Source organism: Thunnus maccoyii, chromosome 17 (assembly GCF_910596095.1).
Source record: "Thunnus maccoyii chromosome 17, fThuMac1.1, whole genome shotgun sequence".
Taxonomy (NCBI): Eukaryota; Metazoa; Chordata; class Actinopteri; order Scombriformes; family Scombridae; genus Thunnus; species Thunnus maccoyii.
Window position 1 is genome coordinate 21,588,103 of NC_056549.1, and position 22,188 is coordinate 21,610,290.

The 22,188-nt window shown below is 38.5% G+C and overlaps 2 protein-coding genes across 6 annotated transcripts; both read left to right on the forward strand.

The window, feature by feature from the left end:
* Positions 1 to 456: 456 nt before the first annotated feature.
* Positions 457 to 12,716, forward strand: cnr1 (cannabinoid receptor 1). 5 transcript variants are annotated; one of them, XM_042391361.1, is made up of 4 exons: positions 457 to 507; positions 3,540 to 3,634; positions 8,345 to 8,432; positions 9,308 to 12,716. In XM_042391361.1, exon 4 carries the CDS (start codon positions 9,353 to 9,355, stop codon positions 10,760 to 10,762), a length of 1,410 nt encoding a protein of 469 aa, XP_042247295.1. In that variant the 5' UTR covers positions 457 to 507; positions 3,540 to 3,634; positions 8,345 to 8,432; positions 9,308 to 9,352; the 3' UTR covers positions 10,763 to 12,716. The 5 variants fall into 5 exon arrangements, with proteins under 5 accessions (XP_042247295.1, XP_042247294.1, XP_042247297.1 ...); XM_042391360.1 differs by lacking the exon at positions 457 to 507 and adding an exon at positions 2,989 to 3,226; XM_042391363.1 differs by lacking the exons at positions 457 to 507; positions 3,540 to 3,634 and adding an exon at positions 5,228 to 5,319.
* A 2,290-nt stretch (positions 12,717 to 15,006) lies between these two features.
* Positions 15,007 to 20,897, forward strand: akirin2 (akirin 2). The gene is made up of 5 exons (XM_042391365.1): positions 15,007 to 15,536; positions 16,674 to 16,808; positions 17,887 to 18,036; positions 18,130 to 18,201; positions 19,920 to 20,897. Exons 1-5 carry the CDS (start codon positions 15,365 to 15,367, stop codon positions 19,928 to 19,930), a joined length of 540 nt encoding a protein of 179 aa, XP_042247299.1. The 5' UTR covers positions 15,007 to 15,364; the 3' UTR covers positions 19,931 to 20,897.
* The last annotated feature ends 1,291 nt before the right edge of the window (positions 20,898 to 22,188 follow it).

Here is a 22,188-nt window from a genome sequence, read left to right on the forward strand (position 1 = left end):
GAAGTTTAGAAAGAATAAAGAACACAGACATCAGTCAGTATCAGTCATTCACCTGTCCTAAGTTTACAAGAATTTGCGAAATTTTACGATTCGTGGCAAACTAAGACAAACAGTCAGACTACATACATACAGCTTGCATTTTAGCTTACTCTTAACAATATGCTATTAGTTTAACAATCACACTGTGGTTGTGTAAAACATACCGGGAGACTGCGGACAAAGCAGGTGGAAATATCACTTTTCTACATGTTCATCGTAGTTGTTGTTCAGGTGTTGTCGACTTGAGTAACTCAAGATGTTGAACTTTATCTTTCACTTCACCTGGTTCACTGTGTCCACCACTGTGTTTCTCCTCTGCTCCGTGTGTGTGTGTGTGTGTGTGTGTAGATGCGTGCGTGTGTGCTTGCATGTGCATATGTGTGTGTAGGAGCTCAGCCCTGCCCTCAGTGAAACACAGAGAGCAGAGGACAGAGAATCTAGTGCGACCATGAACGACAGCAAAACACGGTAAAGACTCTCAGCGTTTTTTTCTTTTCATTGGGCTAATTTGCTGTAAAAAAAAACACTTAGGCCCTGCCCCACTGTATGCAAACTGACTGGCGACAAAATCCGCAGTCATTCATTATCTATGGGAAGTGACTAATTTGCTGCACAAAGCATGTTTGGATACCTAGTGACATGGACCAAGCTGGTGGTGCAACGAGAGGGCCGGACAAATTCAAAAATTCAAACGGTGCTCACATCAAGAGAGCCAATCAAGCTGCAGCACCAGCGTTTCTGAACAGCTGTGTGTACCAGCTGTGTGACTGGTGGGGCAGCGTGGACGCAACTTTATATGAATTGGTCGCATATAGTGGGCTGTACCATCAGTCTTATGTTGGTATGGAAAACCCTGTTATTACTTTGTGGCAAATGAAACAACATATATACAGTATTTCCTGACATACTGTATACTGACGAATTGAAGATATTATACATATACAGAAATAAAAACATGCAGTATATTCCCTGACATGTACTGTATATTGACATGTTTAAATACTGCCAAATTGCTGGCTTCCTACTGATCAAACTGTTCCTTTAAGAAATCTATTAAAGTCTTTATTTGAGTTATTATATTGTTCTATTACCTGCACTGTCAACATTTCTATTAGTCTGTCTGTTTTGGAAGCAGACATTTGATTTGTATACGAAAAAGTGTCCTCAAACACAAATATCAAATCAATGAAAGAATAAACAAACCCAGTATTTATCCAACAGTATTTCAATATGGGGTGTCGTTCTGCAATTACACAGGCTTTTAAGGAGGAAAGGCTAATAGTGGAAACATCCATCTACCAGTAATTTGATACAGAATGTGGTGACGCATCTTCTCCAGCCACAATAGACACAGATGAGATTCATTGACAGATGACCCTTAACTACTGTTTTGAAACTAATCAAATCTATTCATCACAATTGCTAATGTTTCATTGGTTTAATTGAGCAAAAGTTCAGTATGGTCGTCGTAGAGCTAGAGTAAACTGTAATTTATCATGAACCAGCTCTGTAACATTAACACACAGACTATACAGCTGAATTGTGTCTATTTATGGAGGCACCAGACAACGGCTCATTCGTCTATAGTTTCCTCAGCTTCACGCAAAATTATGAACAAGTCCCACATGTGAAAAATGAGCTCTAAGTTTGTTTAACTGCTTACTGGCAAAAAATACAAAAGCATCTGCTTACAGTACATGTGGCCTATTTTCAAGTTGACTCATGCATAGGCCATGTGATAACTTAAATCACTGGTTTAGCCTATTTAGTAAAAGCATGAGCAACTGAACTCTCATGTTTCTCAAGGCAAGCCACAATTTCAAGATTCAGGTCAGGGGAATACCAGTGGGAATCAAGGCTTAGATCAATGTAGGAATCCAAGACAGATTTTGTTTGTTTAGCCTTGCTTGGCCTCTCATATTGATGAGGTGCATTATTACTGATGGATTAGGATCACTGCAAGGTATCTGGGAAGTTCTGGCAAGGATTCTGTCAGTCAGAGCTCCTTCCTACTTGTGACATACATCATCTTGTGATGCACCTGGACACATAATCAGTCATTTTCCGTTAGGTCAGATAGATGGTTCAGGTCTTTCAACAATCAGACACCCTTGCCCAGGCGACCTAGTCATGGTTGATCAAACCCAGGCTTGTGTCCAAGCAGTGCTACCCCACCCAGAGCTCTCCTCTTCTGATCCACAGCCACCTCGACGCAACTTCTGCTGTCTTGGTGGCCAACCTGATGGTCCTTCACCTACTGGCCCCTGTGATGCCCAGCATGTTGTAGGCCCTGCAGAAAGACTGGCCTGCAAACCCTCTGCATCCCACCTCAGTGGGCTTGCACCCATTGCTTCAGCATTCTTCCATTAGCTCAGCGTATTTTGTCCTCTTACTCTTGTTGGCCGACTCAATGTGGTCCTCCCAGGAAACGGTGAGCTCCAAGAGAATGACCTGCTTGGAGGCTTCTGAGAGCAGCACCATGTCTGGCCTTAATGTTATTGTGGTGACAGTTTCTGGGAACTTCCTGAAAAAGCCTTGAATGTGGAACAACCTGCAGAAAAGAGGCAGGATATTATGCTGATGCAAAATGCATTATGGATCCTGAGTGAAATCCTATCTGCTTTTCATCCATCATCGCTGTAATGTGAATCATGAGGCAAGGAAGCACTTAGCACTTCATAGATTTAATCTGTTGCACACCTGGATTGGGTTCCACTTCTTTGAAAATCCTTCACTAAGTTTGTGTGTCAAGTCCTTTCTAAAAGAACTTGTATCAGTTGCTAATAAAAAACGTAGTCACAGCAAGCAGTAAGGAGGCCAAACAAGTAACCTTAACTGCCAATCCTTTGTAAATGTGGGTATTACTTTGCTTTATTCATACATGAATATATGGAGAAATCTGTGTATTTCAGAGTAAGTTTGACTTTGCAGTATCATATTGGTCCGGATATAAGACAGGGTTTTTTAGCTGGAAATATGTCTGAAAAAAGTGAGGTCATCCTATATTAGGGATCTAGACTTTTAAATGTCAATATACATTCACAACAACAGATGATGCTAAAAATCTGTCAAACGAGCACTCCCCTATTGACTGAAATGAGCCACCATCTCATGCAACTAGTCTACAGTGCCAGGGGGCCTGAAAGATGGAGAGCCACAGTGATCATCCAAACAAAGTGGCTCAAAAGTAGGCAAACAACTGAGTAACACTAATGTAATGAGTGTTCTTGCCAACTCAACTAATTCACTGTCTCTCCCCTGCTCCGTGGAACTCCATGTTTGTGTGGAATGGCAGCCCCACCCGTGGTGAAACAGAGGAGAGGAGAGAAATTCAGTGCGACCAGAACTGACAGCAAAACGCAATAGAGAGCCTCACACTGTGCTGAAATGAAATGAGTGCACATATATTAGGCAAATAACATGAATGAACATTACCTCTACTGTGTTTTGCTATCATTTATGGTCGTGCTGAGTCTCTCTTCTCTTATGTTTAACTTTAGGCAGGGTTGAGCGCTCCACACACACGGAACTCAGCGTGACAGAGAGACGAAGCAGGTGAAGTGCTCAAGTTGACGATTACACTCTTTACATTGCTGTAAGTGCCAAAAAAGTTTTGCAAGTAAAAAGCAAATAAGAGTAATTTAATCCAAGTTGTCAGTTTTTTTTCCAAAGGGGGATGGGGGGGGGTCATCTTATATTCGGGCCAGTATGGCATTTTGTACAGTAGAGAAATATCTGATTAAGCTAACCTATCCCACCAACATTAATATAGACAGTATTATTAAGGGTTTGTTATTTGTCGGTGAGATATGTTCACCATATTCCATATGACCTCTTTTACCTTTCAAGCTAACGTTAATCCTGTGAGCTAGTTTAGCTAGCTAGTTACACCTAGCAGTTACAGGTGTAAACATTTAATAATAACTAAGCTCTACTTCAGAAATATAGCAAGCTAACATTAATTCTGTCAGTGAGCTATTTCAATTGGCTATGCAACAGTTACCTAGTAGGTACAGGAGTAAATATTTAGTAACAATAACCTATACTTAAGAATTATGGCAAGCTAACGTTAATTAAGGGAGCTAGTTCAGTTAGCTACGCAGCATTTACACCAACAGTTACAGGTGTAAACATTTAGTAATAACTAAGCTCTACTTAAGAAATATAACAAGCTAACATTAATTCTGTCAGTTAGCTAGTCAAATTAGCCACACAACTGTTACCTGGCTATGCAAACATTTAGTAACAGTAACATCTACATAAAAACTACAGAAAGCTAACTTTAATTCAGTGAGTTAGGCTAGCTAGTTCAGTTAGCGACGCAACTTATACACAGCAGTTACAGGTGTAAACATTTAGTAATAACTAAGCCCTACTTCAGAAATGTAGCAAGCTAACATTAATTTTGTCAGTTAGCTAGTTCAATTAGCTATGCAGTTACAGATCACATAACACTTACTCTAAGTTACTTTCTCTGACTATGGTGATTTTTTCCCCAAGCTCTTTTCTCTGATCCGTGTGGACTCAAAGTGAGTCACTGGAGGACAAAATGTTATGTACCATAACTGAAACGCAGATGGCCATGAGCTTTGCTTGAGCCATCACTCATTGCTCACCAACAGGTTAACATGCCAACCAAGTGGTGTACTGTGACAGAGAAAACTGTCACAGTACACCAGTCGGTACACCAGTCAGCAACCCATCCTGCTGCCTAAAGTCTAACTGCTCCATGTGGTGGATATTACAAAGTCTGGGTAACTGGGATCAGAATAATAAGCAGATGAAATTCAAATTCTATTAGACATTTTTGCTGGAACATTTAGTCATTTTATATGAGGTGTTTTATGTTTAGAGTAAGATTGCTGCTTCATCCTGCACCACACTCTCTGTAGACAGGGCTGTTTTATGGTAGATGTATATTATATTTATAGGTGTCGCATGTCTAAGCAGACATAAAGGATAATTCATTACATTGCACATGAGTGACAGGATGGATCGTACCCAGGCAGCAGAGGAATCACTCTCACAGACATATTTAGTTGTCCCTAGTTGTCAATCAAATGGCTGCGAATACTTAACCGTGCATTCTGCTGCAGTAACATGTAAATGTAAGAAACCACTGCTGTCAAACACTATGGATCAATCAAATGAAATCCACTATTAAAAAAATGTAAAGAAGAAGTGTTGTTGATGTACCTTCCATTTCTAGGTCCTGTTGAATTGTTAGATGGTGGGTATTTCTTTATTCACCACTGATAACTGGCCAAACACCATAGCAAGGTAATTTACTGTACATTTATGATAAACACAAAATTTTTGTGTCTGTCTTGCAGAATTTTATTAAAAATGTTTTTTTTTTTTCTCGATTTCATTGGCAAGGACAAACAAGTGATTACCAACCAGGGCTGACAGTTGTCAGGAGTACGTGGAAAGATTGTGGAGTAGCTTAGCTAATACGATATATAAAAACATATTTACATGTATATCAACATATTTGTGGAATTACAAATTGGTGTGAGGCTGATTTTTAGTATATTTTTAGGGCAAAGATACTATATGTGGCACTGAAAACTGAGTTAGAAGCCTGTCATGAAGGTAAGTAAATCACTGAATTTTATAATGACACTGATGAAGAAACTTGAATGTGTAAAGGTCAGTATCGGGTTGATACCACTCTGTTGTATCAGGATTGATGCATCCCTAGTTCTGACACACACATTGTGATTGAAAGTACTTGAAAACTAGTTAGCAAACAAGCAGAAAACACTAGATAGATAGCCAAAAGTATTAGAAAAATGGTTGAAATACCCAGCCTCTACCACTCTAAGAGGTAATAAATGCTAACTTGACAGAAACAAAGAAAAACAGACCAAGCCTAAACATAGACCATTTCAGGATCACTTTGTCTTGTATGAAAAAAATATTCCAACGATATCCACTTTTATGTAATGACTAGTATTAAATAATATCCATTTAATTAATTCAAATGAACATATTTGGAACATGATGGGTGGTGTTGAAGGGGAACTGACAGGCTCATCTGTGGGAGTATAAATGAAACAAAAAGGTTGTAAAGCACAGACAGAGGGAACAGAAATAAATATTTCATCATAATAAATGGTAACAAAATGTAGCGACAATGATAAACAATTATTTGATTTGCTAGACTTTACGTCAATGAAATAAATTATATGAAACAAGCAGTCCGTGACCCTTCTGTAGGTGTTCAGAAATGTAGGAAGCAAAAAACAGAAGTCGACACGCAATGTTGAAGGTACAAACAATGACAACGTGACCGACATGATCAAAACATAGCTCCAAGAATGAACCAAAACATCACAGATTGATGCGCTGTAACAGTGAAAGGGTATCTGAGGGTGACATTTTCTTCCCAGGGTTTAAGAGGCAAACTGGAGTTTGGAAGATCATTACTTCCAACTCCTGTACGATCCAAGAAACCCTGAGCAGAGGAAGTGAAGCAGTGTTATTCTCCTCTCATTCCTTTGATGTTTCCCAGAACAAGGCATTTATCTTCCAGTTACTCTGCTAGAGCTAATCAGTTATCAACAGTCGAGGAAGAGGGCTTTTATTTGAAGCAGTTCTCAGGTTTGAATCATGTGTGGAGCTCAGCTTTTATCTGTATCTAGTCCAGCAGTTCATGACTGTAAATAATGTGTTCTTTCTCAGTTTGCCTAAAGTTGCAGAAGATTTACAAGTAACTCAGCTGCTTGCACTGACAACCTGCCAGCAGTTAATTTGCCAAAAAAGAATAATAAACTCAGAGAAAAATTTGCTTCAAACTGCTCAAGATCTATGTTCACAAGACATTTCTACCATTACCTGACCGTAAATGTCTTTTCATTTTGGGAAGTAGAACATTCTGTTCATTTCAGACGCAGACGGCCGCCATGGCTGAGCAATATTAATAATTGCACCTGTGATGATGACAGAGCAATATAGCCTCATTTCAGCCCTGAAGTGGCACAAGGTTTCCGTGTTGTCTCTGCTGAGGCAAGCTGTGGCCATTTTAATGCATTTATACTGATTTTATCTACAACAATACAGCCACTCAAATCCTGCCTCCATTGCCTGCACCACTGATTCTGCCATTGTGAAGGGGAAAAAAAACATCACTAAAACATTTGCATGGATATTGCCAAATGAATATCATTTATAGTCAGTGAATTGAATCTGTTGTTATTAAGGCCAAGAAAAGGCCATATCTTTGTTATTGTGACCATTGGGTAATCTGATTGAACCTGTTGAGAACTAGCTGGTTTATCCTGAGGAGAAGGGACATCAGGGTAGATGAGGTGTAAAAACATAATAAAATGAGGATGGATCATCTTGTGTTGTCACATTACTGAACAACCCTTTCAGAGATTTATTTCTAGAGTGTGTAAAAGAAGTATTTTGCCCATAAAATGTATTTTTCTTTTCTACTATCATCCAAATACAAACACTGACTAAGTTTTAAGGACTTAAAATAGTTGGCTCGCATCAGTAAAAATGGAAAATGTGGACAGCTTGATGAGTATGAAGTAAAAACAGTTATTAAGAGAAAAAAAGACAATGATGAGAATTACTGGCTTGAGCTCTGCCAGCATCAAAAATTAAGTCTGCTCTTTGTTCTTTGAGATATTCAATTTTGGTTAATTATTCACACAACAAATAGACATGCATTGACTATCAATTAACTCTGCAACCTCTATCTGACTTTGAATGCGTTAAAACGAAGGGAAAGTCTACTCAGTGACATTTAAAAAGTAAAGATTTTATAGGATAAATGCAGCTTTTTGTTCCTGCAAAATGTAGAAATTGTGTTCACAATTACCTCATGAATGAGGAAGATTATTCTAAACTTGACCTAATCTGGGTTTTTGTGCTTCGTGCTGTTGATACTGCACGTCGTCTGTTATAAGAAGAGCTTTGGGAATTCAAATCAGATTCTTTTTATAAGCCACCACCCCAGTCGTCTCCCTTGTTCATGCACCGCACTTGATAGCTTCATGGGTTGGGCAGATAAAGATATATGGAAACACGTGACTGAGCTTGTAGGAGCGACGCTTCATAAGTGTGAGGACACAGAGAGAAAGACTGGAGAGACGCTGGAGCAGCAGCAGCAGCCTGTATCCACAAAGCAGGAGCGCACTCCAAGAGCGACAAGACACTTCTACAGACATTTAAAAAAAACAAAAAACAACTTATGTTACACGTAGAATTTGACAAAGAAACTCATTATGATAATAACAATGATGATTTCATTCTAACACATGCACACTGGTTGTTTCTCCTTTTATGTAAGATCAGTGTTGGTTGGATGATGCGCTTCTGACTTGGATTAACGCGCGGTGATTAAGGGCGATTCTGCGCACTTGGAAAAATTATGTAAGGTAAAGAAACACTTTTTCTCTTTTAAATGTTAAGTTAATGGTTTTAAAAATGTTTTTCATACTTGTATCAATACTTAAAATGCTTCGTGTTGTTTGGTCAGCGCCAGCACGAAAGTATAGCTGCGTTTCCCCCCCTTTTTTTAATGTGTGGATTTCTGCATGTATTAGTGCATCAGCAAATGTATACATTTGCACTTCTGCATAAACCTTTAGGTTCCATATATTTTATTAAAGATAATTGTTCAAATTGTGCATACAGCTAAATTGTGTAAAAGCAGTTATATTTCTATTAACTGTTTAAAAATTACACTACCCAAATTAGAACATGCATGTACTGTTAATCGTTTTAGATAAAGATTATTAGCGTTATTGCAATAGTCTATGTAGGTATAGATGAATTGCATTATTTTGTATGCTTAGCGTTTATAGTGTGGTTTTAAACCTCATAAAAATGTGCTCATGTTTCTTGTGTTTATATGTACGTGTCCTGTTCTTGAAAAGTAAACAGTAATGAATAATTGTGAAAAATGTGTGTTGAGAAGTGCAGGGTACATGATTAAGTATTTATAAGGGCATCGCTGCTTAGAGACCAGATGTGCTTTATGCCCAATCCAGGAACTCTATAAAATGTATTATTTAAAACAAAATCTAAAATTGTACAAAACTATCAAAGAATTGTGAATTTCTAAATACTTCTAAATAACCCTCACATATTCATGTGAAGGTTAATTCATGTTGATGGTATTTTTTATATCAGAGGTGTTGACTCAAATATTGTAGCTGTAAACATACCAGAAAATATATTCTCATTATATGCATAGGATTCTTTATTAGGTTTTTCAAACATGTCTAAAATGTTTGTCATCAATTTGTAGGTTGTCCAGGTGTCTTAGACTGCAGTATTACCCTCAGACACAGCCATGAAATCCGTGCTGGATGGTGTGGCGGACACCACCTTCCGGACTATTACATCTGGTTTACAGTATCTGGGCTCCAACGACGCCAACTATGACGACCCCATCAATGATGTAGACTTCAAGGGCAGCTTCGCCCTGCAGAAGCCCTTATCTGCTTTCCGCAGCAACTCCTTCCCAAACAAAGTACCTGCAGATGAGGAGCTGATCCTTAAAGGCATCCCTTTCTTCCCCACCAATGCCACAGACTTGTTTGGCAACAGGAGCACATTCAGAGATGAGACAAACAATATACAATGTGGGGAGAACTTTATGGACATGGAGTGCTTCATGATCCTGACTCCCAGCCAGCAGCTGGCTGTGGCTGTGATGTCACTGACTCTGGGTACCTTCACGGTGCTGGAGAACTTGGTGGTGCTCTGTGTCATCCTGCAGTCCCGCACCCTCCGCTGCCGGCCATCCTACCACTTCATAGGCAGTCTGGCTGTGGCTGACCTGCTGGGCAGTGTTATCTTTGTGTACAGCTTTCTGGACTTTCATGTTTTCCACAGGAAGGACAGTCCTAATGTTTTTCTCTTCAAGCTGGGTGGAGTCACGGCGTCTTTCACAGCTTCTGTGGGGAGCCTTTTCCTCACTGCTATTGACCGCTACATCTCCATACACCGGCCACTCGCCTATAGGCGCATCGTGACACGGACCAAGGCTGTCATTGCCTTTTGTATGATGTGGACCATCTCCATCGTCATCGCAGTGCTACCTCTGCTGGGCTGGAACTGTAAACGTCTCAACTCTGTTTGCTCAGACATTTTCCCTCTGATTGATGAGAACTACCTAATGTTCTGGATCGGGGTGACCAGTGTGCTGGTTCTTTTCATTATCTACGCCTACATATACATCCTGTGGAAAGCACACCACCATGCTGTGCGCATGCTGAGCCGCACTTCCCAGAAGAGCCTTGTTGTATATTCAGCAGATGGGACTAAAGTGCAGACCACACGCCCTGAGCAGGCACGCATGGACATCCGTCTGGCCAAGACCCTGGTGCTTATCCTGGCGGTGCTGGTCATCTGCTGGGGCCCACTGCTTGCCATCATGGTCTATGACCTCTTCTGGAGGATGGATGATGACATCAAGACAGTGTTTGCATTCTGCAGCATGCTCTGCCTGCTCAACTCCACTGTCAACCCAATCATCTACGCCTTGAGGAGCAAGGATCTGCGGCATGCCTTCCTCAGCTCCTGTCACTCCTGCAGGGGCAGTGCCCAACAGTTGGACAATAGCCTCGAGTCAGACTGCCAGAACAGAAATGCCAACATTTCTGCCAACAGGGCTGCAGAGAGCTGTGTGAAGACCACTGTGAAAATAGCCAAAGTAACAATGTCTGTTTCAACTGAAACTTCTGCAGAAGCTGTCTAATTGGCCGTCACGGGGGAAACTGTGTAAATGTCATCTTCCCCAAAACAATGCCATTCAACACAATAAAACAGAACTGAAATATTACAGAAGAAAAAAAAATCCTCTCTTGAAAGTACTGACTTACATCCTCACATAGACGCTTTAGTGGTTGCATCATTTTACGTTAGTGTGTGAGCACATAGTGTGCCAAAGTGCCAAATGGTATTGCAAGGTCATAGAAAGGACTATTAAAGACTATCATAAGTCTGCTGTTTATCATAGACTTCATGATATCCAATTAGTGAAGGCATATTATATTTTTGTACTGTGAATTCAGGTTTTGAAAACAATATATCTTCATTTATGGGATAAGGGGCTACTGACATTTTTAATTAGAGATGTTTTACTGTGTCATTTAGACTTTAACATGTGTCTTGCACCATAATTATAACAAATCCTCGCGCCTTGACTTTCTACAGGCTTCATGTACATGTTGCGTATAGACATTTCTATAAGCAAATGATTTTAAAAAATGATTGTTTATTTCCAAAATTGCCATTAAACATGTCATTTTTGTACTCCTTCTGACAACACTCAGTGAGTGGCAAATGTGTGAAGAGATTTTGAGAAATGAGAGGTGATTCATGCTCAAGAAAAAAAAAAATATCACCATCAAAAATAAACAATACAATTTCATCTCTGCATAGATGGAGGTAAATATATATATACAGCTTTTGAGTATATAGTAAATCCACCTGAATCTGAAACGGTATTTTCTGTGGCAGAGTGACGATCGTCCCTGTTGTCCATTTCTTTACTCGCTGTTAGACCTTTAGAGTAATGTGTCTTTGTTCAAATGTATACCTAACAACTGTACAGTGTTTTTTCTTGCAAAGTAAGGTGTTTAAATCGATTCAGCTATACAGCCGACAAGACAACAACAAAAGAAGCTTTTGGCCAAAGCTTGAACACATTCATGAAAGCTGAATTTGGATGCAGTGTGCTGGTCACTACTGTAAAAAAAACAAAAAACAAACTGAATGGTTTCTGACTATAGCTGCTCTCATCAAATGTATGATTTTACTGGATTCAGACTTGTATGTATGTGATACCTTGTGACTTGGTGATATATTTCCAACCCCAAGCCTTTGATCATTGCAGTGAGTTGTTTTAGTGCTACTGTTGCAGCGGGGCATCATTTCGGAAAATAAAAGAAACCCATGCACAGGCCTAGTGAAGTACTTTTGGCGTAACTCTAAATAAAATGTCTACTGTTAATTTTACTTATCTAAACAAAGAGACGAGGGTCTTTTCATTAGCTGGTAACTTGAGTGGGAGTTTGTGTGTATGCATTGTGTGGAGAATCGACATCTGGCCTTACAAAAGAATCTGAGAAGATGTGATTTTCTAATAGGTGATGTAGTACTTTTAATCTAAAAATCTCACAGCACAATTGTTCTGTAGACATCTTAACTTGGTGTAAAGTTATCCAGACTGTTTATCAGTATGCTTTGCTGCCTCTTGTATTATTGAGTATTGAAGATCAAAATGTCAACTGTCAAGTGGCTTCTGTACAGTGGTGGCATATTGAGGAATCGATGACTTAAAAAATCACGATCAGTCAAGTGTTTTTAGTATTGCTGTTTTCAAACTTTTGAAATAAAGTCACAGCTGGTTGTCATTTTGCCTGCAGTTATTTGATTGATTGCTTGATGATGAGAAACAGCAGCTCAACTCAACAATTTTGCTCAATTTATCCAACAATCACTGCTTCCACAGGAACAGATAAGATGAATCTAAGCCCTGAGCTGTTGGCAACCTGAAGGCCATCAGTGATGTTTTAGTGCCCCCTAGTGGAAGATCTGTTAACCTATTTGTGATGTGCAGCCTTTTTGAGAAAAGAAGCAATTTCTACACTATATTTTACCTTTGTTACTATTAACGTGGTTACTTCTTTTAACCTCGGAAAGTGACAAATTGCAAGGAATCGGGTGCCACAGCATCATATGACAGCAGCATCTGCTCTGTTCTTTTCATCTCTTGGCTTAGAGGGAGAGGAAAATTGAAACATCTGTTCATGCAGATGTCAACAGGATTTTGTTCATTTATCTAACAAATACTCCAATCTACAAATAGCCAAGAGGAGGGTTTACTCTACCATGTGTGAAGGCTGCAGTTTGGGTTGAAAACAACAACAACCGTAAAGGACAAATTCACGATTTTTCATATCTGATGAATCTTAAAACAGCAGTGAGGTGTCCATATGAACACTGAAAGAGGTTTTCCTCGCTGTAATCATTCCTCTTGTTCATACTGGCTATTAAAAGATCCCCTTCAAATGTGCTTTCAGTGTAAGTGATGGGGGCCAATATCCACAGTGTCTCCTACAGTCATTTTGTGCAAAAATGCATTTAAACGTTGATGTGAAGCTTATATGAGGCTTCAGCAGTCAGAGTCTGTCATATCAAGTGGATATCTGCCACATTTACAGTCTTTTTAGCATCAAATTCCCTCTTTGTGTTTCCTCAGACAGTGCTTCCCTGTTGAGCTGTGGTGGAAGTATAGTAACAAAAAGAGGGACTAATGTTGAAACATATCTACTTGATTTGACTCATTTGGACAAGTGAAGGTTCATATTAGCTTCAGATAAACTTTGAAATACATTTTTGCACAGAAAGAGGCTGATGGTCAGTATGAACAGGAGGAATGATTATAGCAAGAAAAACCAATGTTCAATGTTCATTTGGGCATCTGACTATTGTTTAAACCTGTCCTTTAAGTAATTACAACAGTGCCAAAAAGGATGCAGGATTGTTCTAGTGTGACACCATTAAACTTAACAATTCACATTGATTATAATTACCAACACATTAAGACAGCTTTCCAATGTGACACTGGAGGATTATGACACAAAAAGTACAGTCCAATGAAGCACTATGTTATCGTATATAATCAATATGAATAATGTTTTGCTTATTTGACTTTAGAAACAAATTTTGCAATACCAGAGACTTACACAGCCTCTTTCATTTCTCTACATTTCAAAATATATGTGTGTGTGTGTGTGTGTGTGTGTGTGTAGAGGTGGTTGAGGAAGTGGTAGTGATAGAAAGGAAATGTCTTAAACTTTTGTGTGTGTGTGTGCAAGGGATGGGTTCTCAGGGAGTTTTCCATGCTATGAATAAGCTTTGAAATGTCCAAGTACTTGTTTGTAAATCAATTGTTTTGGTCAGTAATCCTTAATACTGCCACCATCCCACGTACATAACTGTTTATCATCATAGCAGTGAAACTCATTTCCCTCTTTATGAGTTGGCTATCAATTTACAGACTTATAATTTCACTTTTTCTTCGAGATAACTTTATTCTGAGGCACTATTGTCTTGTCTGAACCAGAAAATGCCCCCAATTGACCACTGAAAACTGTACTTACAAATAACATAACTGCAAAGAAATCACATTAAATACCCAAACACTGGATTGGTTACATTTCAGACGAGCTGGCTTCCTTTTCCAATTGATTTTAGGGAATGTTAACAAAATCAAGTTAAAATGGCTAAGTGGAGCTAGGATTTTTTTTTTTTTTAACTTATAATGTAGTAGTTATGGGAGGTGAACACCCATTTTGTGCATAAATATGTTAGTGTAGTATAAATATAATATTGAATCTCTTGTAGCTCAGATTTGAGACTATGCTGACTACTTTCAAATCCAAACTAAAGACCTACCTTCTTTTAATTAAATTGTGTAATACACTGTATTTTATGTGGTCTGATCTACAATTTTACATACGTGCACAACTGATTACAAACCAGCTTGTACCTTTTATCATTGTCCTTGTGATTTGGCCTGCTCCTACAAATTGATCTATTTTTTGTCAGTTTTATTTGTTTGAATGTTTTTATTGTTTTTATTCTGTGTGCTTTTGCTTGTTTGCTTTTATTTTTTTATTGTGTGCTTTTGCTTGTTTTCTTTTATTGTTATTCTAATGATTTGTTTCTTGTGCTTTTGCCTGTGTACTCTGTAAAACTCGGGTTACTTCTAGGTATGAAACATGCCTTGCTTTGTATAAATACGTAAAAAAGTTTCAAAAGAAAGAGAAACTTTTCAGAGGCTTTGAGGCTTGGTTTTAACAAACAAAACAATTTTGAAAAAAAGCACAGAATGTGGGTTTTCGGGAAATGTAGTACTCGAGATAATAAACTAATGATTGTTATGGGGAATAAAAAACTACAAGTACCAGCATGAGACCGCTTTCACGCGCATGCCCATTAGCGACAAAATAGAACAGAATAGAAGGTAAGCTAGTGAGCCGTTAAAGGTACTCGGAACAAGTTAGGCGAAATCTGTAATCATCAGACTTTACGCCACATTTAACCTAAATTATTTTATCCAGTTTATCTCAAGATCTCTTTGGTAACTTTAACTTTTTGCGATTTACCAGCAGAAGATAACGAGAGACGAAAAAAGTGCGTATTTGTCTTCAGTCCGGAGTCGCCGACCCAACCTAGATAACGTTAGCTAGCAGTAGTAGCGCAGACCGGGGCCCAGGCCGGCGACTTCCCCCAGATAACACGGACTTTTATGTTTTATAGTTTAGCTTTATAGACACGTTTCAGCGCGATGGCTTGTGGAGCTACTCTGAAAAGGACTCTGGATTTTGACCCGTTAATGAGCTCGGCTTCCCCGAAAAGAAGGAGGTGCGCCCCGGTCATGTCTCCGGTCTCTTCACCGCAGAAATATCTGCGTATGGAGCCCTCACCTTTCGGGGAGGTGTCCTCCAGGCTCACCACAGGTAGGAATTTAAGGTCACAGATTAGGCCTGTATACAAATATATATGTCTTTAATCTGTAACGTTAGTTGATTGTATTAAAACCCAACACAAGTACAAACCGGGCTACGATTGGTAGCAGCGTAGTGCTGGTGTTAATAGTTGTATCCAGAGTGGAAGAAGTAGGCTACTTAGATCCTTTACTTGAGTAAAAGTACAAAAACAGCATTGTAAAAATATTTCATTACAAGTAAAGGTCCTGTATGAAAAATCCTACCCAAGTACAAGTACATATGTATAAATACCAGAATGGTTTGGTCCCTCTGACTGATATATTATTATTATATATGACATCATTAGATTATTAATACTGAAGCATCAGTGTTAGAGCAGCATGTTACTGTTGTAGCTGCTGGAGGTGGAGCTAGTTTCAACTACTTTATATACAGTTAGCTAGTTAACTCCAGTGGTTCCCAACCTAGGGGTCGGCCCCTTCAATGGGTCACCAGATAAATCTGAGGGGTTGTGAGATGATTAATGTTAGAGGAAAGAAGAAAAAACAAAGTTCTTATACACAAATCTGCTTTCAGTCCCTGACTACACACTGCTTTTAAGACATCAAAAGCCAAAAAGGTTGGAAACCACTGGTTTCATCTTGAACAATGTGTTGCATTTTAAAAGCTTGTTATATTATCCATTGTGACAAATCTTCATCTGAAAATCTGTGAGGTTGAATGAATGTTATTAATGTTAATCCTCTCTTACAGAAAACGCATGTAAAGGAACACATGTGACTTATTGTCCATTTGTAAATTCAGCATACCTTAATTCAATGTGTAGCAGTTTTTCTAAATGAAACTTTGTTAATAAGAATTAGTTTACCCTGGACTGGGGAAGTGCTGTACATTGGTATGATGGCAGGAAACATTCCTTCAAAGTTTGTGTTGCTGTGTTTAATTAAAGACTGGTTGTGCTGCTTGCTATATTGGATGCTCACTGAATTGGAAAATGATTCATAGTCTCATTAAATATCTGAAGTCATCTGAAGGGCCACTTGAAATGATCAAATCTGAATTGTGCAGCAGCTTTGTCTGCATACAAGTGAAGCATCTTTGTGTGAAGATGTCAGTTATATTGTGAAATGTTTTTCTTTGTTTCAGAGCAAATTCTACACAACATCAAACAGGAGTACAAGCGGCTGCAGAAACGACGACACCTGGACAGTGCTTTCCAGCAGGCTGACGGCTGCTGTCCTCTTGACCTGCCGAACATACACACTGGCTCTGCTTTACCAGGTAGCTACAAACGCTACATCTTAATGAGGATATTGATATTAATATATCAGTCTCCTGTTTGAGCTGAGAGGGTGAAAAGTAATGTAAACATTGTCTACCATTATTTAGAACAAAGGTGTGCAACCATGAGCCACAGAATTGTAGTTTATATAAGAATTATTTCACAGATCAGCTCACCCAACCACTACTTTATAGTGATTATTTGATGTAGTTTTATTTAGGATAAGATAGAGAGAGAGTGCTTTATTAATCCCAAAGGGAATTTAAAGGGTTAGGATTAGGGTTAAATCAGCCACTTGACAGAAATCAAAATACAAAAACAATGAAGTAGCCAAAAGAAACAAATGCAATTTAAGACTAAATTATATACAATAATTATATACAAATTATTTACTAATAACTAATACCCTGATATTCATACCTATTCAGTCTGACATTGCTTTCTAGTTCACAATTTTATTTTGCCCTAACTAGTCACTAGACACTGATAAATCAGTCCGCTCTGACATCTCTATCACACTAAGGCTGTGTTAGCTAGCATCCATTTAATAACTTGCTGGTTAAATAGGTCATAAAACATGATAAGTGTTGATGTATTTCAGTCTGAGTAGTAAGTGATTTAAAATAAGATGAAAATCTTTAGCAACGTTTAGCAAGTCAAGATGTCTTTTAAGGGTCATGGGAAATCCCAGAGCCGTAGCCAGCTCCCTTAGATCAAGGATAGTAACTCCACTCTGTGGGGAAAAATGGACTGACACACTTATAGGAAAGGAAGTGTTAAGACTTCCCGGGATTGCAGGGGATTCCCTCCTGTGTGGAATGAAGAGTGTAGGGCTCAAGTAGAGCAGAGTCCGGTTTTCCAGTATTTATCTGTGACGTGATCCTTGCTTTCACACTAAAGTTCCCCAGATGAAGATTGGCGATGGCACGTACACACGATACACATTTGTTGCCCATATATATCCATACCTGACATTAAAGTAGGGAGATATCAATGTAAAATCTTTTGTGATATGAGACTGACCAACTAGCAGTGCTGTTTCAGTATTCAAAGTCATATCCTTTGTATTCATGGCAGGTACGTCCTCGGGTGCCTCATCCCCCACCAGGAAAGAGCAGCCGTTATTTTCCCTCAGACAGGTCGGGATGATCTGTGAAAGACTACTGAAAGAGCGAGAGGACAAAATCCGTGAGGAGTACGATGAGATACTGACAACAAAGCTCGCAGGTATGACTTTTATTTTTAAATGCATAGAAAATAATTACCCCAAGTAGTGAGTAATCTATACTAAGTGCCGATAAATGTTTATTCTTCCAACAGAGCAGTACGATGCGTTTGTCAAGTTCACACATGATCAACTGATGCGACGGTTCGGGGAGCAGCCTGCAAGCTGTAAGTATATTTATTATTGTCAAGCATGTGGTCAAACGGTCTCCACAAACTTTATTGATCAACACTCTGTTAATAATGAATTATGAACTTCTGCTGTTAAAACTCAGACAAACAAAGCAAAACAAAAAGGTAGGAATAAGGTCTAATTCTGAGAACAATTTCTGATTTTAGAATCTGTTTCTAAATTTGTTTTTAATAAACCTGGACATTGGTTATGAAATGTTTTTTGATTTCTGAAAGCAAAGTTTGGTCTACTACTGCTGTTATGTCTACATTACCAGTTATGCACATGCATTGTGTATATATTTTGTACAGCTAAAAGTGTGGCTAAACTTTCTAAAAGACAGTAGTTGTTAAGAGAAATGTCATCATGCAAGAGAGGAGACTTTACTGTGGTGACAAAGTATTTGCTGCAGCATGCAGCAATGCCCAACTATCAGCTTATGCTTAGTTTTAATGAAAACCTCATTCTAGGGTTAACATTTCACTCAGTGTTTATAGTCACTTATAAAACCAGTATTTTTCCCTCTCTGCTGTGGTGAATCCAAGTGGTCCGGCTTTTACCTCATTCTTTACTTTTTATAAATCAGTGAAGATTGAGATGCACAAAATGTGATTTTGCTAACACATAATATAAAACAAACAGTAAAAATACTCTACCAGTATGAAAATAGTGGATATTGTGTCAGGCAGATATTCATGTGGACACTTGCTGAAAATGTTACTCTGGAGTAGAGCTGCAACAATTGGTTGATTAGTTGATTAATTGCCAACCATTAAATTAATTGCCAACTGTATTGATAATCACTTAATTGTCTGCAGTCATTATTTAAGAAAAAAATGTCCAAATTCTCTGGTTCCAGCTTCTCAAATGTGTATATTTTCTGATTTCTTACGTCCTCTATTATAGTAAACTGATTATCTTTCGGTTGTGGACTGTTTACCAGAAAAAAACAAGACATTTGAGGACGTCATCTCGGGCTTTGGGAAACAGTGATCGAAATTTTTTTTCACCATTTTCTGACATTTTATAGACCAAACAACTAATAAATGAATCAAGAAAGTTATCACCAGATTAATCAATAATGAAAATAATCATTTCACTCGGTTTTTATGGTCAGTAATAAAACCAGTATTTTCAGGAAACGTACAAACCACTCAAATGTTTGTTTTGCATAATACTATTACATTTAAATACTGTTCAAAGTTTAAGACGGTTCACTGTAAATCACTAAATGCAGCTCAGTGTCTCTTAGATTTTATGCACACATTCATATTTTTAGTCAAGTCATGAATTTTTCTCAATGAAATTGGCCGATTGATTTCTGGGGTGCAAGAACTTTGTAATAAATGTTATCTGCTGGGTGTTAACAGTTAAATTTTTAAAAGGCAGAGAAATGTAAATGCACACAGACCATAATAAAAGTTATATTGGGCTCTTACAGGCCACTTGTGGTTAAACAAAATCAAACTGCTGATGAAGGCAGGAGTGCTGCTCTGTGTTCATGGTTTCCTCTGAAAATGACGATAATCACAGTAATAACGGAAATGAATACGGTTGGTGGTATAGATGTCGTGAGCACGCTTAACCACAGTGTATATAGTAGAAAGGGTATGCCTGCATATCTTTACTCTAGAGGCTTGATGGTGAAATGAACCAGTTTCTAAAATGTGTGTTCATGCTCCTTTTACCATGTGTCCTCTTTTCCCCTCCACAGATGTTTCTTGAGTGTCTGCGTTTTGATCTGGGGGAAAACCGTTTGCTGCAAGCAACTCCAGGGACTCTGTGGGTCTAGTTGGACTTTCTCCTAGCTGTGCCATATCGCCTCTATGTGGACTCACTGCCTCAGGCTTCAGTCAGTGGCATCCACGTTTGCTGTTGCTACCAGAGTTAGGAGGGCTTCCTGCTGCCAACATGTTCGAGGACTCTCTGTGACTCTACCAGTGGCCTCTTAACTGCCGCGTCAATATTTATTTGGCTTTGTTCTGACGCCTTCGTAAAAGGCTGACTGCCACCATACTCTTGGCTTTTTGATTTTTATTTTATTTTTTTTGTCAAATTTAGTTATTTCACAGAGAAGATGTTAGTTGTGCAGCTCCTCCTATATGTACATTTTTTAAAAAGGGATTGAACATTGACGAGTTGGACAAACTAAGAAGTCTTCAGACTGGAGTCCAGAAACGGACGTCTTGGCTTTTTTCAGCAATGTTTTAAACCGTACTGGCAATTACTGCTATTACATTTGTATACACTGTATTTTTTATTTTTTGCGTTCATTGTACCAAAACTTCATAATTTTATTTGCTGTAGGTATAAAGGGGCTTTGAAGAAAAAAAAAAAGCTGATGAATAAAGTGTTTACACAAATGTTGTGGCTTTATATTTCTGTTTGAAATGTTTTTTCAGTTTGTGACGACTGTTTGAGTCAGATGGCAACATCTTTTAAAGAGTCAGTTACATTACAAAAAGTTTCAGTTTTATTTGTAGTGTTTTATGATGGATTACCACTAAGACTCGGGCTGCCACCACAATGTAATGGGGGTGACGGGGATTTACGTGGTTTGTGGTGTTCACAAGGAAAAAATGGTAATTGAATAACCCAGGAATGCTGTCCCCATTTTTATGGACTTTACTGTTAACAATTATTTTGATTGTCTTCCTAAGAAAATTGTTCCAATAAAAATGAACTTTTTCTAGCTCCAGTCTGCTGTTTTATACGTACAGTCATCTGACTTCACTGTGGAGCAAGCAGTTTAATTCAAAATAATCTGCATGAAGTATCATTTCATTCATTAAAAGGAAAATTTTATAATTTGGGAACAAAGGAATATTTAACAAAATAAGCATAAGGTGTGACACTGACAACATTTCAGGTCAGCTTTTGACTTAAAATCCAGGCCTCTTTGAAAAGTATAAAAAGCACCTGATTCTAAATTATGAAAATCTCTCTTCTTGCTGCCTTTTCCCTCCAGCTGACAAATACCTGAGAAATGAATGTACCGCTAGCACCTGCTGACCCACCAATCACCATATTGGACCAAAAGACTGTGTTAGCTGTCTCATTCATACATGTATAGCACACACTGCCAGTTTTGTGACTCCAGCATTATTATTTTTTAACTTTGATTAATTGCTTTATATTCTAATAGAAAATAGAAAGATGCTGCATAATAAACAACTTACAGCTTTTTCAGGGCCCCAAAACCCAAGGAGTCTCAGCCACTTGTGTTATTTATCCTGTTGTTAAAGGACAGGTTCACAATTTTTCAAGTGTGTCTTAAAACAACAGTCAGGTGTCCATGTAAACACTGAAAGAGGTTTTCTTGCTGTAATCATTCCTCCTGTTCATACTGGTGATTCAAAGATCCTCTTCAAATGTGCTTTCAATGTAAATGATGGGGGCCAAAATCCATAGTGTGTCCACACAATCATTTTGTGTCCAAAAATGCATTTAAAAGTTGATGTGAAGCTTATATGAGGCTTCAGCAGTCTCAGTTCGTCACATCAAGTGGATATCTGCCACATTTACAGTCTTTTTTGCATCAAAATCCCTCTGTGTTTCTTTGGACAGTGTTTCCCTGTTGAGCTGTGGTGGAAGTATAGTAACAAAAACAGGAACTTTGGCACTAAAAAGACTGTAATATTGAAAGATATCTACTTGATTTGATTTGACTCATTTGGATGCTGAAGCTTCATATTAGCTTCAGATAAACTTTTACATACATTTTTGCACAGAGGGAGGCTTGTGGATGGTGCCCATCACTTACACTGTAAGTGCATTATGAAGGGATCTTCTAATGGTCAGTATAAACAGGAGGAATGATTACAGCATTTCAATGTTAATTTGGTCTCCTGACTGTTGTTTTAAGACAAGACTTGAAAAAATTGTGAACCTGTCCTTAAAGTGTCCGGATGGAGGAAATCTACCGACTGTCGGGAGCAGCGGAGAAAATAATCGAACACACCTTTTCTATTGTCTGACGTCGT

Bases quoted from the DNA above. Each gene is read 5' to 3' on its own strand.
- cnr1 (XM_042391361.1), top strand. From the start codon at position 9,353: ATGAAATCCGTGCTGGATGGTGTGGCGGACACCACCTTCCGGACTATT.
- akirin2 (XM_042391365.1), top strand. From the start codon at position 15,365: ATGGCTTGTGGAGCTACTCTGAAAAGGACTCTGGATTTTGACCCGTTA. The intron at 15,537-16,673 runs GTAGGAATTTAA...TCTTTGTTTCAG, and splicing joins GTCCTCCAGGCTCACCACAG to AGCAAATTCTACACAACATC. The intron at 16,809-17,886 runs GTAGCTACAAAC...TATTCATGGCAG, and splicing joins CACTGGCTCTGCTTTACCAG to GTACGTCCTCGGGTGCCTCA.